This window comes from Centroberyx gerrardi, chromosome 12 (assembly GCF_048128805.1).
Source record: "Centroberyx gerrardi isolate f3 chromosome 12, fCenGer3.hap1.cur.20231027, whole genome shotgun sequence".
NCBI lineage: Eukaryota > Metazoa > Chordata > Actinopteri > Beryciformes > Berycidae > Centroberyx > Centroberyx gerrardi.
The window spans coordinates 18,279,520-18,296,716 of record NC_136008.1 but is presented as its reverse complement, the minus strand read 5'-3'; the positions used below and the strand labels follow the sequence as shown (position 1 = coordinate 18,296,716).

Below are 17,197 nucleotides of genomic sequence, written 5' to 3'. Positions count from 1 at the left end.
TGTGTATTATCTCAGATGATATTATCCCCTATGTATAGTAAGTGTCACATTCTTAAAACCAAGCCAAACCTTTAAATGTTTTTTTTAAATAGCAAAAACGATTGAAGGCCAATGAAAAAAATAGGATTTTTTTGAGAAACAAAGTTTCTTGAGCATAAGGTTTTTCAGAAGTATAATGAAGCCACTTCAGTGTATCAAGCATTGCTGGACAGGGATTTTATTAAAAAATAGTTTATGTTACTAAACTGTAAATACACTATATGTCCACAAATACTATCATACAATCAATTATTGCACATACTTTTTTTCCATAATTACCAAGTTACTGAAGTCTAAGTATAAAATAGGAAAGTCTTAACAATGAAAAGGAAACAATTTTACTCTGCTGATTTTCTTGCTTATTGTCCTATCCTATGTTAGTTCATATTTTTTAACACTCATTTTCCAGGTAATGGCAGCTGGCTGCTCATACTCACTTCTTCCTTCACTTAAAGACAGCAAACCAGAGCTCGGGCACAAATGTCTACAGAAACCTTGTTTCTCATCTCATATAGAGCCATGCCTGTGCCATGCGGCTTGAAGAAAACGAAAAAGAGAACTAACAGATCAACAGTCCTATGGCAAATAACAGCAGTACTAGTTGATTTCTACAGTCTGTTCCTGGACATAGACAATGTAGTGGTGAGTGTTGTCTCCCTGAGTGAAGACCGTCAGAGCCTCCAGGCCATCCGCCTCCTCCACAACCATCACCTGGTCACCAGTCCGACCCTCCTCCCCGTCCACCACCATCAGCTGGTCGCTGCGGTTACCGGCCTGTTGTTCATCAGCCACCTGCAACAACAGTCACAACTCAGTCATGCCATTTCAGCTGATTCAACATCAGCAATTTGTTGACATGTAGACATTCATGATTTCCTGGGTAAACGGTATTGTTGTTGTTACCTGTTCTACCACAGTAACAGTGCCTGGAGCCATGGTAACCACCGAGGCGACAGCATCGTGACTCTCTGAACCCAGTTCAATAATCTGCTGGAGAATATTAACTGCTCCTGTACACACGCACAACACACAAAGACACAAAACATTTATGTATGTTACTAACTACATATTATATTATACACTATGCTTCAATAAATTAACAAAAACAATGTTACTGCATAATAGCAACAGCAGTAGCCACAACCAGCACTTCCCCCAAGCATCTGTGTAGGGCTACTAGCAAAAAAAAGGTGCTTGTTGGATGCAGGGACTTGGTGACCTGCTTGATCCAGTCAGCCAGTTAGTCCATTAGTTAGTCTGTCAGACAATCAGTCAGTAGGCTAGTTAATTATTTTACCATTGCTGTTGACCTGCCCTGCTGCTGCAGCCACCTCTGTCAATCACTTTGTCAGTCCATCTATTTACCGTGCTGTTGTTGTCTTGTAGCGCTGCTAACACTACCTGCAGAGTCAGTTAGTTGTTGAGTTAGTCAGAGTTTTTACCGCTGTTGCTGTCCTGCAGAGCTGCTACAGCTGCTTCTGTCTGTTGTTCTTCATCCTCCACAGGCACATACTGCTCCTCTACTGTCTCCACCACCTGGATATACGTACACACACATAAAGTTTGTGTTAGCTGGCAATTGTTGGGTTTTGCCAAGTAAAAATGGTCAATATCCAGAAGGTTAAAAACCTTCCAAACATGTCAGACTATGTCCTGGACAGACTATGTGTTGGTTAATGTTACACAGTGGTTTAAAATATCTGTAGCTAACCCCCTGACATTTTACAGCCGGTTTTAAATTAGCATATTAGCATTCATATGGCCAAGAAACACAGATATCTATATTTTCATAATTTATTTCCCTAACAATGCAATGGATGAGGACAGAAATAAATGCCTTTTGTCAGTGTGTCTAGTGTGTATCTACATCTGTGTGTTTGCAGTGTGTGTGTGTGTGTGTGTGTGTGTGTGTGTGTGTGTGTGTGTACCTCCCAGGTGCTTTGTCCTGTGTCCACCAGTTTCAGGTTGTGTTTGTTCTTCAGGTGGCGGTTCAGCTCCCACTTGGTGCCATAAACAAACTCACATACAGGACACTTCATACCACCTGAACACAGGCACACAGATTAAGTTGTTAACATGATCCATGTCTTAAAAGCAGCATTTTAATAATCACATTAAAGCTAAAATATTGATGTAAACGTAGCCACTGTTTCCCAGAAAATGTTTCCTATTGATAATGCATTGTAAAATATCAAAAATAAATCAGTGTAGAGGAGAAAGTTAATCTGTTCTGCTTGATTCCTGAAGTTCTTCCAGAGTGAAATACAACTTTAAGAGCAGAGAAACACAGACCTTGCTGTTCCAGAGTATCTGGGTTCGGCAGTCCAGGTCCGGCATTCTGGTATTCCTGATCTGGGTGTTTCTTGCTGTAGTGCCGCTTCAGGGGACCGGCGATGTTACAGGAGTAGTGGCAGTGGGCACAACGAAAAGGCTACACACACACACACACACACACACACACACACACAAATAAATACATACATGCATGATCGTAAGACATTTCTAAATTAGGAATAGTAATGGAAAACGCTTATGCATTGTCTCCCAACCTGTCAGTCACTCTGTCAAGGCGGGACCATGCAGGATAGCTTTATGACCCATTTGCCATTTGCATCGAGAACGTGGAAATATAACAGCAAATGTGTGCAATGTTTTTCTCTTTTCAAAGTGAAGTGGAAAAACAAAATACTATTGTTGGATTGCATTTCCTTTTTACAATTTGCATTAACATTTGGATAATTATTCACTTTCAAACATGCTACGTCTGTCTGACTTTTGTCAACTACTATTTATTCAAAAGTGATTTTTACACTTGGAAGCTGTATTGGACACGGTGAAGTGTTAGATGTTCATTTTTAACTAATCTTTTATTTAATGAAATAGAAAAAAAAAAAAAAAAATGTTTTTGACTGAATGAATTTAAGGGCTGACTCCCGAACAAAGCAGGCGAATGTATCGTCAAGCATGGGATAAAAAGGGTTTTTAGGGGATTTACTGGGTGAGATTTATTCTTGTTGAAATTTATCATTCCACTCATGTTCTCTGTCTGCCACAGATGTAATATAACTTAATGTTTGTTATGTAATATCTATGAACTTGAATGCTGTCAGCTTAGCAGGATGGAGTGTGAGTGTGAGTGTGTGTGTGTTCTAACCTTAAATTCAGCATGTTGCTCCATGTGTCTGAGCAAGGCAGGTTTAGAGACAGAGGTATAGTCACACTCTGAACAGTGAAACTGTTTCCCTGGGCAAAAACAACATCATTGTCCTCGTTATTATCATCATTATTAGTGTGTTCTTCCTCATATTGCTGCTACTCAAGCCGTCTTTACACAGAACACAAAATGGCAAAATAACGACACTGATAATAAAATGTACAATGTCGTTAAAAAAGCAGTGACAACAATAGTACTAACAATGTACCTTACCTTCAGCGGTGTGGCTGAGTCTGTGGCTTTTCAGCGTAACTTTAGATTTGAACTTTTTCCCACACAGGTCGCACAGGTGACTTCTCTCTGTGCTGTGTCGGTTCATATGAGTCTTCAGGTTACTCTTACTGCGACCTGCATAGTCACACACACTGCAGCGGTATGGCTTCAAACCTACAGGCACACACACACACACACACGCACACACACACACACTCATGAGTCCAATAATCACCAGCAGCCTAGCAAAGAATAAGGAACAAGCATATGGGATGGCAACAAGGTCCTATGAAAAGATTTTATTATAGGTGAGGGACACCTATGTGCAAAGTGAAGAGCAGGTTCAGGAAGAGGTTTTGGGTGCAGATAGGGATGATGAGAAGCCTTACAGGAATACGCAGAGTTTTTGGGTCACTGGCCTGTTGGTCAGCTTACCCATAAGATGATGACAATTGAGAACACAGACACTAAAATCATCCATGTGTCCCCAGTAGATCATTTGCTCCACTGCTCCATGCTAATTCTTTACCATTCACTATGCTGAGTGACTGTAGGCAACTAGCATTATCCAAAGTAAGAAGACTGAGCTTTTAGTAATAAAAAATTGTTAGTTTTTTTATTTTATGGCCTGTAGATTCATTTCATTCAAACTTTTTCACATTAAAATAACAAATAATTAGGCGATATTATACATGATCAGTCTGTAATCCTGTGGGTACATGCCTAAATTGGCTTCTCAGTGATGTTTGGGACAGCGGTGAGCTGGGTGGTGACAGCAGTAAGAAACACAAGAAAAGGTGAATATTATTTATATATATTACTTTCGTTTTTTTGTTGCAGATTGGCTGCATTCACCATCCGCTTCTTCAATGTCTGTGGTGTCTTTAGAGATACCGGTTAATCAGCCTTTTCAAAGTACAGTGACAGCTCATCAAGATGATTGGAGCAGGAATTTGACAAACTGAGTAGGAGGAGGTGGGACTAACAATACATGTCCTGCCTCAAGGCAAAAAGTTGTATATTGTAGCTTTAATATAGCTGACATAGCCATGGTTTATTTTTGGAACTATTTCAGGTGAACAACCACGTATTCATCCACTGCACAGTGATTTTTAGCTGTATACAGTCTCCCATCACCCAGCATATTCACTTTCTATGAAATAAACAAGTCTCATTCAATGTCTATGTTCTCATCACTTCATGAGTAAGTTGACCAACAGGCCGAGGAGTTTGTTTTCAGTCTACAATGGAAGATGGGGACTGACTCAGGCAGCGCTGCAGTCCTGACTGAGGTGAGGGAGAGAAACAGATGGAAGCACAGTAATCACGATAGGCCCAGATGTGTTGCTGCAGGTTGGTACTGTGTGCGTGTGCGTGTGTGTGTGTGTGTGTGTGTGTGTGTGTGTGTGTGTGCACCTTGGTGGGCCCAGATGTGTTGCTGAAGGTCACTGCTGTTCTTTAGGAAGTAAGAGTCACAGTAGGGGCATTTCTCTGCACGCTTCACCATCAGCCCTTTACCCTGCACGGAACCTGTGTCTGTATAACACACACACACACACACACACACACACACACACAAATAGAAACAACAACCTTGGAAAATTGCCTGTCACCTTTACTAGAACTTGATTGTCAACAGTTGAACTTGGCTTCCACAATCAAAACAAATGAGCATCTATAGTCCCAGAGCTATAAACAAAAAGCGTTTGGCCAGGCTGTACTATATGTAACCATGCCACCCATATCATCACCATGAGATACCCAATAATATTAATATAAGCTGAAATACAATTGTCAGTTACCTAGCAACAACCATGGAGACTGTGGAGCTAACATGGCTGCCACTGAAAAGTGAAAAGGCCAAACTGTCTGTTTCTGGCTCTGTGCGAAGGCCTTAGTGCTGAGGTTGTTGGCTTCGGCCCACAGCAGAGAAAGGATAGGAGTGGAGTGAAAAAGTGACCAAGTTAGTGTGTGTGTGTGTGTGTGTGTGTTTTCGTCAATGTCTGTATATATTTGTGTGTTCTCTACCAGGGTGGGATGTTTTGATGTGGTTTTTCAGTCTGTGCTCTGGATAGCTCTGATGGCAGACGGGACAGGCCACGCTCTTCCCCTGTGAACAACAGCAAGACAGACACATTAAGACCTCTGTAGATCTCTCCAAGAGAAACCAAGTGTCGTTTTTCACATCCCTCATAGAGAGATTCATGTATAATGGCAGATTTTTCCTAGGCCTAGGGGTTAACTGCAGTTACAGTATTACAGTTCTACAACATTACGGCTGCACAATGAATTATAATTTTCAATAGTCTTTGTTACTAACTTGACCATTAACCTGACCAGAATTGAAGGAGCTGCTGGTGTGGTGAGGTTAAGGCTGGTTACCTGTTCCTGGTGCGTCCTCAGATGGGCTTGTAGCTTGTATTTATCAGGAGTGGTGTATTTACAGCCGGCATTGGGGCAAGGCAGCAGCAAGCCACTGTGCTTCTGGACCAGATGGCGTTTTAAACAGCTTTTAGTGATGGAAGAGTAGCTACACTGTGAGCAGTAATGCACATGCTCCTTGGTGTGTGTGCGCACGTGGAGGTTGTAGTGGACTTTGTACCAGAACAGTTTACCTGTGGAGCACAGAAGACTTGGTTAAAACCAGCAGAACCTGTTTAGACTCAAGGCTGATAGAAAAAAGACAAGGAAGAGGCATAGCAAAAAAAAAGAAAAACACAATAGAGCAGAACAGAACCAGCCTACTCATGGGTGTTTTATCATCTCACCACAGTATTGACACTCCAGGTCTCCATAGATCTTTCTGAGTCGTTGGAAAGTTTCCATATTGAGCTGAGTCTTCTGAAGAGATGACACCACCTGCTGGAACGCAGTCTGGTGGACCGCCTCGGACACCTGGGAGCAGAAAACATGGAGGGGTCAGACTGTTGGGAGCAGAAGACAAGGAGTCAGGCTGCTCGGAGCCGTTAAAGGAGGGCCCATACTACAAGAAGCTAAAAAAGATGGGATATAGTGGTAGGAGCTGAAAAAGGAGAGGTTAATTACAATTTAGGCATTTAGTAGAAGCTCATATCTAAAGTAACATACAAATGCAATAGTCAAATTACATAATTGCAAGTTTTGCGGAATTTAAAACAACAATGCTATACAACATTAAAAACTAGAGAAGAACAGGGTTTTTTGGAAGTGAAGGACAAGTTAAACCAGGGATCATAAGGAAAGATTATGTAGATGTTAGATTTTTCATGTCATGCTTTAAAATTCCTCTAAGTCATTTATCTCAGACATATAAATGAATAAATGAGTGATTTGTACTGTAAATCGAAAATATTAATTATTGCATATATAACATAATATCAACAAGAAAGCAGCCATTTAAAATAGTTAAAGCTAGTAGCCATGTAGAAGAACTTACTAAAACATTTCTACATGAGGGAACTACGCAGAATTACCAAAATGACTGAATGAATTAAATGAATTAACAGATAAAATCATTTAATCAAAGAAATCAGGGATTGCCAAATATCGATACTAGCATAAAATATTGGACCAATACCAGACTAAATTAGGGTAGTTAGTATTAGAGAATTTCCCCCATTAACGAAATCCAATACCAACAACCATATAAAACACCAGAAACCAAAGGAAAGGTGCTGACAGTTTTATGCATCTCTAAAAGAAATAATCAATTACGGGATACACAGAAACAGCTGGCAATGCCTGTATTTAATTTACCTTGTCAGAATGTGGAGTTAGGCTGTCTTCCACCGGAGATGCTTGTGTATTGTCTGATGATGGAGGTGTGTGTGTGTTCTCCAAATCAGGTGTGTCTGTATTTTCTGATGATGAAGATGTGTGTGTGTTTTTGGCTGCATGTGTGTTCTCATCAGCTGGGTGTGTGTTTTCTGATAAAGGCATGCGTGTGTTTTCTTGAGTTCTGTATGTGTTGTCAAATGCAGGGGTGTGTATGTTCTCTGATGATAACGATGTGTGTGTGTTCTCTTCAGGTCTGTGTGTGTTTTCTGATACAGGTGTGTGTGTGTCTGCTGTGCTGTCCTGTGACTTCTCCCCAGCTGTTGCCTCTGACCAATCAGCAGCCTTCATACATTCTCCCTCCTGTCTGTCAGTGGGAGTGGTGGTTTCTATGGAAACCTTCTGATGGACTGTTCCTTGGGAACCAGGCTCTGAACAGCCATTTTCTAACTCTCCCTTTTTCCCCGTCTCTCCTTCTATCCTCTGCTCTTCTTCTGTCCTCTCATCCTGACAGTTAGCTCGCTCCTCCTCCTCCTCTTGCGCTCTCTCTTCCCTCGCTCCTGCTTTCAGCCTCTCGCCCTCCCCATCTCTCCACTCCTCTCCTCCAACGGCATTTCTTCTATCCTCCTCCCTCCTGTTCTCATCTTGCCCCTCCTCCTCTCTCCTATCCTCTTCCCTCCTCCCCAAGAGTATCCCCTCCTCTTCCTCTCGCATCTCTTCATCTCTCCCATCCTCCTTTCCCCTCCTGTCCTCCTGCCCCTCTCTCCACCCATCTCCTCCAGGCTGTATCAGGTAGTAGCTGTTGTTGATGCAGTCGGTGAAGGCCTGTTCTTGGTCCAAGTCGGGGTGAGACTCTTTAAGGTGACTCTTCAGCCTCTGAGAGCTGACAAACTTCCCCCTGCACCTACAGCACACGTACAGGAAGAGATGCTTTCTGACGTGGGCGGCGAGGGCGGCCATCTTGGTGGCGGCATGGTCACAGAGCAGGCAGGCGAAGGGCCGCTGAGGGCCGTGGACCAACAGGTGGCGCTCCCGCTCCAGCTGGTTCTTAAAGCGACGGTTGCAGGTGGGACAGTGGTACAGGAGCTGCCTCTGGCCCTGACGAGTCTTTAACCTAGACGGGATAGACAGACAGATTAGAAAGATAGATAGATAAATAGATAGACAGATAGATACATAGATAGAGGTAAAGATGCAACCTGAGTTGTTGGTAGCTCTGGTGGACAGCAGGGTCTTTCAGGTTATGCCGTTGCTCCATGTGTTTCAGCAAGTTCTTCACATCAGAGTATTTCTTCTGACAGAAACCGCAGTGCTGCTTCACCTTCAGATGGACTCGCTCTATATGGACCTGTACAACCAGACAGACAGAACCACAATCACAAGCAGAAACACAGTGCGGCTGAAGATCTGCATAATAACAACAATTATGCAAACAATACCAATGCTACTACTAATACTACTAGTACTAACAATAATACCTTAAGGTGCCCGGGGCTGAGGCAGGTGAAAGGACAGTGTTGACAGCTGAACTTCTCTCCTGTGTGCTTCCTCAGGTGAACGTTCAGGTTGGCTTTGAAGGAAAAAACACAACAAACAGAAGTAAGTAGCTGTTGGTGGGTTTCAAACTGTAATTCCAATTACAAAATAACAAGAGGCTAATAAATAATAAGAGGTTGACATGGTTTGCTATATCTTCAAGTTTTCTTTGCTTATTTGCAACTGTTGGTGTTGCAAATAAGCAACATTTCCCCACGGGGATCATTAAAGTCTTATCTAATCTTATTGATAATAATAGTCATTAGCAGTTAAGTAGGAGCTTGACTATACACCCAGATGGAGCAGTAAAGACATAACCAGGACAATGAAATGTTCAAACCAAAGTGAAATATCACTTTACGACTAAAATTATTTTGTTTGCCATATCAGAAAATATCACTATTGTCCATATATGGCTAGGGTGAAGTATTGACAGGGTTTCATTAATTTGGATGCGAATGATTCCTCTTATTGATTGTGGAGTTTGCGCTGCTGTTGCCTTCAGCAGCACAGGTGTGGTCACAGTAAGGACAGCGGAACAGTTGATGACAGTTCTTACTAAGTCTGGCTTTACTATGAAGGTAAATATGTTGCAAAATGCGAGAGCTTGTAGACTTGATGTGAGAACTTGTAAAATACGATGTGAGAACTTGAAGAACAAAAATGAATGTGAAGTCACAGAAAAAATATTCACAAATGTGTAGATTGATATTTACACGAATACAATGACAGCTGCAAACTCCTTGTAACTGTGAGAGAGCGTGGGGGGGGGGTTGTACCAATCAGAAATCGGAAGACGAAGCGCTCTTTTGCTCTGATCCATGTGCTGTCCTCAGGACGTCCTCCATGTCCAAAGTTAGATCCGGGGTGAGGGGGGGTGGGGCGCTCTCTCACAGTTACAAGTGAGTTTTGCAACACATTTATCGCAAGAAGTGATGCAAAAGTCAAGGCGCGCAGATTCGTCACTTTGTGATGCAAGAGAGCACATTTGTGAAGTTGCAGTGACCGATTCGAGAGGTTGTAATCACGGAGTTGTGGTTGTACTGGAAAATAGACTCAAGTAAAATAAATAAATATGAGTAAATGTTGGATTACAAGTTTGCAGCTGTCATTGTATTCGTGTAAATATCAATCTACACATTTGTGAATATTTTTTCTGTGACTTCACATTCATTTTTGTTCTTCAAGTTCTCACATCGTATTTTACAAGTTCTCACATCAAGTCTACAAGCTCTCGCATTTTGCAACATATTTACCTTCATACTTTACCTTTGATGGCTGATGCGTAGTCACAGTGCGGACACTGGAACGGTTTCTCCTGGGTGTGCGTCCTGAGGTGGGCGATCAGTGAGTGTCTGAACTTAAAGATCTTATTACAGAACTCACAGGTAAAGATCTTCAACTGGCTCTGAATCAGACTGGGAGACAAAGAATAACAATATTAGATTTACCAACTGACCAATATTATTATTGTTGCTATTGTGGTGATTGTTGTTGATATTAATAAAATAGATGAAATTCTTTAGCTGGCTCTGAGCTACACAGGGAGACAGGCATTGGCATTGCCAATTAGCAAACAATCAACTTTTATTTCTTCATAAAATAAGAAACAACACTGCCAAACATCTCTTTTCTATTAATAAAACTAGTAGTAAGTAGCCAAACTCAAATTTATTTGAAGTGTGTTTTACACAGGAGAAGTCCACCACACTTTACTTCTTAACAAAGCTAGAAAACAGATATAAATATAACAACCACAATATAATATAAACAACAGTAATAATCTAAGAGTATGTGTGTGTGTGTGTGTGTGTGTGTGTGTGTGTGTGTGTGTGTGTGTGTGTGTGTGTGTGTGTGTGTGTGTCTTTCTCTCTCTCTCTAGTACCTAGTAGCATCTTGCTTGATGGAATATTCCTGGAAGCCTCTGCTGGCTGCTGTTGTCTTGTTCGCAGGGTTAGGACTAGGAGTAGAAAACACACAGATTAGAAGGATACTTCTAATCTAGGACATTATAGGATACAAAACTACCATCAATGATGCTTTCCACTGAATTACCTCGGCTCAGGGTCTGTCTTAGGGTTATCATGGCAGGCAGTGGCTTGGCTGGCAGCGTCTTGTGTCTGAGTCTGGCAGGTTGCAGAGTCCTGCAGGCCCAAACAATATAAAATAAATAAATCCATGTAATATTGGGATTCACAGATGAATTCTAGTCTATCATGAAATTATGAGATTATTGAATCATGACTTCAAGAATGGAAATCGGCCTGAGTGTTTAGGTGCCTGTGTATTCCTAGACTTACTTGAGGTTGAGCCTGACTGGCTGCAGATTCTGTTTCTGCTGGACTGGCCTCTACTGGAACCATCTTAGTAGCACCTGGTAAATTAAAGGTAACACATGTAGGATTTTCATACATATATCATAAATATAATGTATATGGCAGTAAAATCAGTGGTTAGGCCGCATTCCAATACTGTAAATAAAGACAAAGAGCTCCTTTAGACTGACCTGGAAGTGTTTCATGTTCTGCCAGAACAACACTGATGACCGGCTTCCTGTTTCCTAGGCCTCCTTCTTTAGAGGCGGGGCTCCGGTCATCACATAGCATCCGACTTCTCCTATTGGTTCTCTGAGCTCTGCAGCCGTCCACTTCTGCAAGCAGAGAACAAGGAAGGGTCAGACCGCAAATTCAGGACTAGTCTGATGGGGGAGATTAACATTGGGTATTTATGCTAGTTGTTAAGCACCTGTAGATGTATTTCAACCACTTTAAATGAATAGTAAAAAAAAATGGCTACAGTACACCACTAGCCAGCCAACTAACTAGCTGACATTCAGTATAGATTTTGAGATTTTTCACTGTCTTGATAACAATTTTTCAGATTTTCTTTCTCCAGCTTGCTGATTCATTCTAGTCCCGAGTACATGACATTTCTGCATGTAAGAACTGTAGGATATACAGAACATCACAGACAATCCTTTGCTTTCACAGCTCACGTTTAGTAGCCATTTTACAGTGCTCAGCCATGTTGTGTCTCTCCCAGTCAGCATTCGTTTGAGGAAACCCCTATTCATTCCTCAGTTTACCTTTTGCTCTCATCAGTCCTGGTCTAGCTGGGTTTTGGTGAGTCTGGCTTGGATCAGCTCCACCCCCCAGGTCCAAACTCCCAGAACCGCCAGCTCCTGCTCCACCAGAGACGCTCTCTGAACCTAGAGGAACAGGGACAAAAAATACACTCTTACACAGTAACACAGTACATACTGACATGTGGCACGAGGACTGCCTCCTGTGTAGTGCAAGGCATTTGATAGACAACAGACTATACAGAATCACTCTACAAATGCACATGCAACATCTAAACATTATGAGCACTCATGCAGAGTGGCATATAGTACGGTTGCAGCTCTAGAGGACGTGTAGTGAACAGCAAAGCAGTTATACTGAATTAAGATTGGTTTAATCTCAGCATGTGTTTGTCGCTGGTTTTCCTAAAGATAAAATAAACGACAAGCCAAAACCACAAATGTTATTAAATAAACTACTACAGTATAGTGGCGTAGTGAGTAGAGAGATGTCCTTCAACTGAAAGGCCCAGGTTCAAGCCCCTGTGACAGTGTCCGCCCTGCTGAGGTGTCCTTGAGTAAAACACTGAATCCCTACCAGACCCTGACCTCTGACCTCTCTGTGGAGGGCGCAAGCGAAAAGAAGAAAAGAGAATTTCCCCACAGGGATCAATAAAGTATCACAAATGGGATGCAGATGTCTTTTTTCCCCGCCATTGTCCTATTAAACTCATACAGTTTATGCTAAGTGGGATGTTTCCCTTCACGCTGCCTCAGATCGCACCTGCTTGCTTTTCTTTCAATGCCTTCTTCACCAGGCTCTTTGGCAAATGTTTTTCTATGTTCTTTTCTATTGTTGGTACTCATTTCAAGTCACTGCTTAGGTCTTTCCGCCTCTCACCATTCTCCTCTTCTTCCTCCTCCTCGTCTTTCAGGCAGATGTGCTTGAGGATCTGTCGTCTGTTGCTGAACGAGCGATGACACTTCCTACACTCCAACCCCAACGTCCCGTCATGGCTCTCACCTGGCAGCAGAAAACAAAGAGCGGTCAGAACGCCAAGTGCAGGAATACTAATACTAACGGAAATACTCAACCGAAAAACTCAACAGACCAGTGGGATCATCTGATATGGAAGATTCTCATTGTGAATTTATATTTACAGTTGTGTACAAGTGTGAAAGTTGTTGTTGATGTTGTCAACTGTAGTAGAGAAAGTTACACTACTTGTCACTCAACTAGCAAGGTGATATTTACTACAAATGTTGAGATTATACCACAATTTCTGTCAGGTTCACTTTAACCATGAGTCTGGTCCCATGCAGAGAAAGTCTGTCCTGTCTCCTGCATTAAAAACAAATAATGAGGGGACACATAACAACCACTCACAATACCTCCTTCCATTGAACTACCTTGTCTGTCTCTCTCCTCCCTCCGCCTCTCCTCCTCTCTCTTATCTTTCTCCTCTGGAGAATGGGCGGAGCCAGTCTTGCCCTCCGTCCAATCAGAGCGTCTCTTCTTGGTGGAGCCTTTCGGTCTTCCTCGTTTTCGCTTCACTGGGCTCTCTGTGGGCCAACAGGACAGCAGCACAGATTGACAGATGGGATGTGTCAACAGGAGTGCAGAATCTCTTCTGCATAATCCATGTCTCTGTTTTTATGTATTTCTTGTTTTGTATTTATGTTATGTAGCACTTTGTACAGCACTCTGTTTGGATAAGTGCTCTATAAATAAATGTTCTATTAGGGGTTCAAGCCCGTAGGGCTGAAACCCTATTGTTTTTGTGCTGTTTGTTATTGTTCATCCGCGTTGGCGCAAATTCCCGTGAGTTGGTACATCGCAGAGACATCAAATTTGGCCCAATGACAGATACCATGACCCAATACTAGCTCAACAAATATTTACCCAATCGTCCTGAAGGGGGCACCCACTTTAACCCCTGCCCTTTATTATTCGGGAGAATCCCTAGAGGATTATATCCATTCATTTTGGAGTGTTTAGGAGTAATAATAATATAATCAACTGGTTAACTTTATTAATTTGTGATAAAAAAAAAATAGTTACGGCATGCAGACTTTATTATTATGAAGATTAGCCCAGAAGGAAAAATTGTATTATTTGGCGAAATAAAAATAATTGGGACATGCAAACAATATAATTGGGAAGATTAACCCTGGAGTCTTATTGTGTGATTATTGAATGGCTTTTTATTACATTTGACTTAGTTATAATTGTTGTTATTATTATTGGCAGTAAATTGAGCCCAGTCCTGGTATTGATTATTGTACATATATATTATTTATTGTTTTATATATATTTTAGTAGTAGTAGTTGTGATAATGACAGCAGTGGCAGCAGTAGCAGTATTCAGCGGTCTGACCTGTCAGCGTCTCCACAGATCCTGCTGGAAGGGGCTGCAGTGCAATGATGATGTCATCAGGAGGCTCCTGCTGGGGGTGGAGCTGGGAGCAATGGGTCAGCAGCTGAGAGCGACTGGGAGAGAAGAGGTTGCACAGCCGACACATAAACATAGAACCAGCTGGAGAGACGGAGAGAAAGAGAGGGGGAAGATACATAGGAAGAGATGGAGACAAATAAAGAAGAATGTAAAACAGGGGGAGAGAGAGAGAGAGAGAGAAACTGCACTTCAATGCTTGATTTGGAGGCACTGTACCACTGCCTCATACAGCAGATTCCACACTCATCTGCAGCATTACGCAGACACACGGCCTCTATTTGAGATGACAGACTCTAATGTGCAAAGTAACTGAATGAGAGTGAATCAATTTGTTCCATTTCCACTTCCATTGACATGTCTGTGTATGTTAATATTCTTTACTTGAAAGCTTTTTAGTGTTAGTCTACCCTCCTGTAACTGGGGGAGCTGGGGGAGTTTAGTCCTCAAATTGTTGATAAAGTTCATAAAACATTTTGTTTAGCAGATATTTACATTTTTCAATTAATTCTCATTTTTCTACAAAATCCCCTTTCTGCAACTTTTGTATAGGCGAACTCCTAAATTGAAACTAATCTAGACATATTAATTGAACAATAAGTCACAAAGTTTTTATTTGGTCATAAAAACGACTTCAACTTTGTTAACCATCAACAATCACCAAATTGTTCAGATTCTTCCTTTGAGATATTCTGCCAAGAACCTCTACAGTACTCTGAGGAACACATGAATGACTCATACTGACTTCCTATAGGCCCTGAGCCCTAAACAGCAGCCTGTTCTCCACTGTCTCAAGAAAGAAAGGGATTCACTTTATGATCAATGTATATTGGTGTCATGTGAAAATCCCATACCCTAACTAAATTTTTCTCCTTTATTTTTTTGTTGTGAACTGAAAGAATAGATGGTCCTCTATATGCCGAGTAAATTCCATTATCCTAACTAAACCACTATCCTAAACCCATTTAGGGTTCAACAGCCGCACAGGCATCAATCAGATATCAAAACTATATATTTTTTTCAATTCCTGAAAAACTGGCTTTTGGTAAATGAGGTTTTCCTCTGAGAGGACCAGTATGCTATCTTTACAAGCTGATTTACCCACATAACCCGAAAGGAAATTATCCAAGGCTTTTGAAGTGACAATCTGCAACAGAGGTGTGGTGATCATTGGGCTAGGATGTGTGTGTGTGTGTGTGTGTGTGTGTACATATGTGAGTGTGTGTGTGTGTGTGTGTGTGTGTGTGTGGGTGAGAGAGAGATGGGAGGCAGTGGAGTATGAACAATGCTGGATGTGGGTGAATCACTGCCTGTGTTCACTGTCACTGACTGAATGCACAATAAGCCATTCACATGGACAGGACACAAATCTTACATCAACCCTGGCATGATTCACAGAGAAATTACTTTTGCATTAGCAGCACCAAGAGAACTTTAAAAGTTAGGCTATATTCCACAATAATTCCGCCATGTCACCCCAATTTTCATCTTAAAAGGAAAGTGCTAAATGCAAGAAATGAACATTAATACTGCGACAGTAAAATAAAACTTTTGGGGGTGTAAAGATTCACAAGACCTTATGATTTCACTTCGCCAAACCTAACTTGCTGCCTGTCTCCCATTTTTCTCATGTGACATTTTGAATGTAGTCAAAAAGATGCTGACTGAGGCCCTGCTGATATACTGAGGCAGAAGTTGGAAAAATGAAAGTTAAAGCAACGATCATCCTCAGCTATTATGTTCAGCTGAACTGAAGTTTTTAGAACATGGTTTTGTGTTGCATCTCTTTTTTTTAATGACATGTTCCATAATCAAATGCTTTTGCAATGCATTTTATGTAAAAACAAACAAAAATGGAAAGAGAAGCAAATTTATAATTGCTCATCTTGTGTTTATTTTAGCCAACAACCCCCCGTTAACCACACAGTGCGTTGTCGCCATGGTTTAATTTACAATTTAACTAGCAACAGACAAGGAGGTTTGCAACAGATCTCACTGAGCTTGAGGCGAACTGTCTGAAACTTTGCGCCTAGTCAGAAACACACCAGAGCCCGCAAACAGCTATCCAGTTAGGGAAACCAAACTCTGCAGACTAAATGTAAGTTTATCGCCCTAAAAGTAGTCTGTAAATAATGTCCATAACGTGAATATAACATAGACAGTATGTCAACCAAAGCAGACACTACTTTTATCCAAGACAGGCTTGTTTATTTTGATTTGACCCAAGCTAACATGAAGACCGCGCAAACATATTCGAGTTGAGGCTAGCTCCAATTCCTACCTGCTTTATGCCCGTCCATTCTTCCTAGCCTGAAAATAGCACAAGGACACTAATTTCGTGGTCTTTGTGAACGAAAATATAGCTTAATATAAACATTGAATAAAGATTTACAACCTAAATTTCACTTTGCGTGAGGTGAAATTTCTGTCGAATCTGCGACAGAAGTCCTTCCATCCAGCGGAAGTGGGCAGGTCGTGGTGGCAGTCTCGCGCACAGCGCCCTCTGTGGCAGGAGGACTTTACTGCGGGTGAATATGATTTGCAGTATTTTGAAGCATCAAGAAGAAACAGTTTAGCCAATGATTTCTCTCATGAGCATTTATACTTTGTTGTCCACTGTGTAAATCAATGTAACAACATTTACCCTGTGTTTAGGCTGCTAACACACCAGGCTGCAGTATTGTTGCTGGACCCTTGCTACAGGGAATGATGCACACTGTCTGAGTATGGTCTGAGTCACCAACCGCATTGCACTGTGAGAATACCCAGAAGCCTCTAGGTGGCGGCGTACCTTTACAGGCCATGTGAAGGCTAAAGGCAGCACAAGGTGGTCAGTATCACGATCAAGCGCTTGCAAACAGATGGTTAGGTGTTCAACATGAGTGACAGAGATAACTTTACCAAGCTCATTATTGCTGTTGATGCAGC

General features: G+C 41.7%; 1 protein-coding gene across 1 annotated transcript; it reads right to left on the bottom strand.

The window, feature by feature from the left end:
* Positions 1-267: 267 nt before the first annotated feature.
* zfat (zinc finger and AT hook domain containing) lies at positions 268-16,569 on the bottom strand. The gene is made up of 25 exons (XM_078287099.1): positions 16,551-16,569; positions 14,195-14,353; positions 13,227-13,379; positions 12,718-12,840; positions 11,841-11,963; positions 11,262-11,405; positions 11,056-11,129; positions 10,811-10,899; positions 10,641-10,715; positions 10,025-10,173; positions 8,698-8,789; positions 8,419-8,567; positions 7,979-8,333; positions 7,202-7,888; positions 6,235-6,361; positions 5,849-6,081; positions 5,495-5,576; positions 4,883-5,002; positions 3,467-3,640; positions 3,194-3,282; positions 2,332-2,470; positions 1,968-2,083; positions 1,482-1,575; positions 943-1,049; positions 268-831 (listed from the first exon to the last, which is right to left on the bottom strand). The coding sequence occupies exons 1-25, from the start codon at positions 16,567-16,569 to the stop codon at positions 637-639; spliced, it is 3,867 nt and encodes a 1,288-aa protein (XP_078143225.1). The 3' UTR covers positions 268-636.
* Between the last annotated feature and the right edge of the window lie 628 nt (positions 16,570-17,197).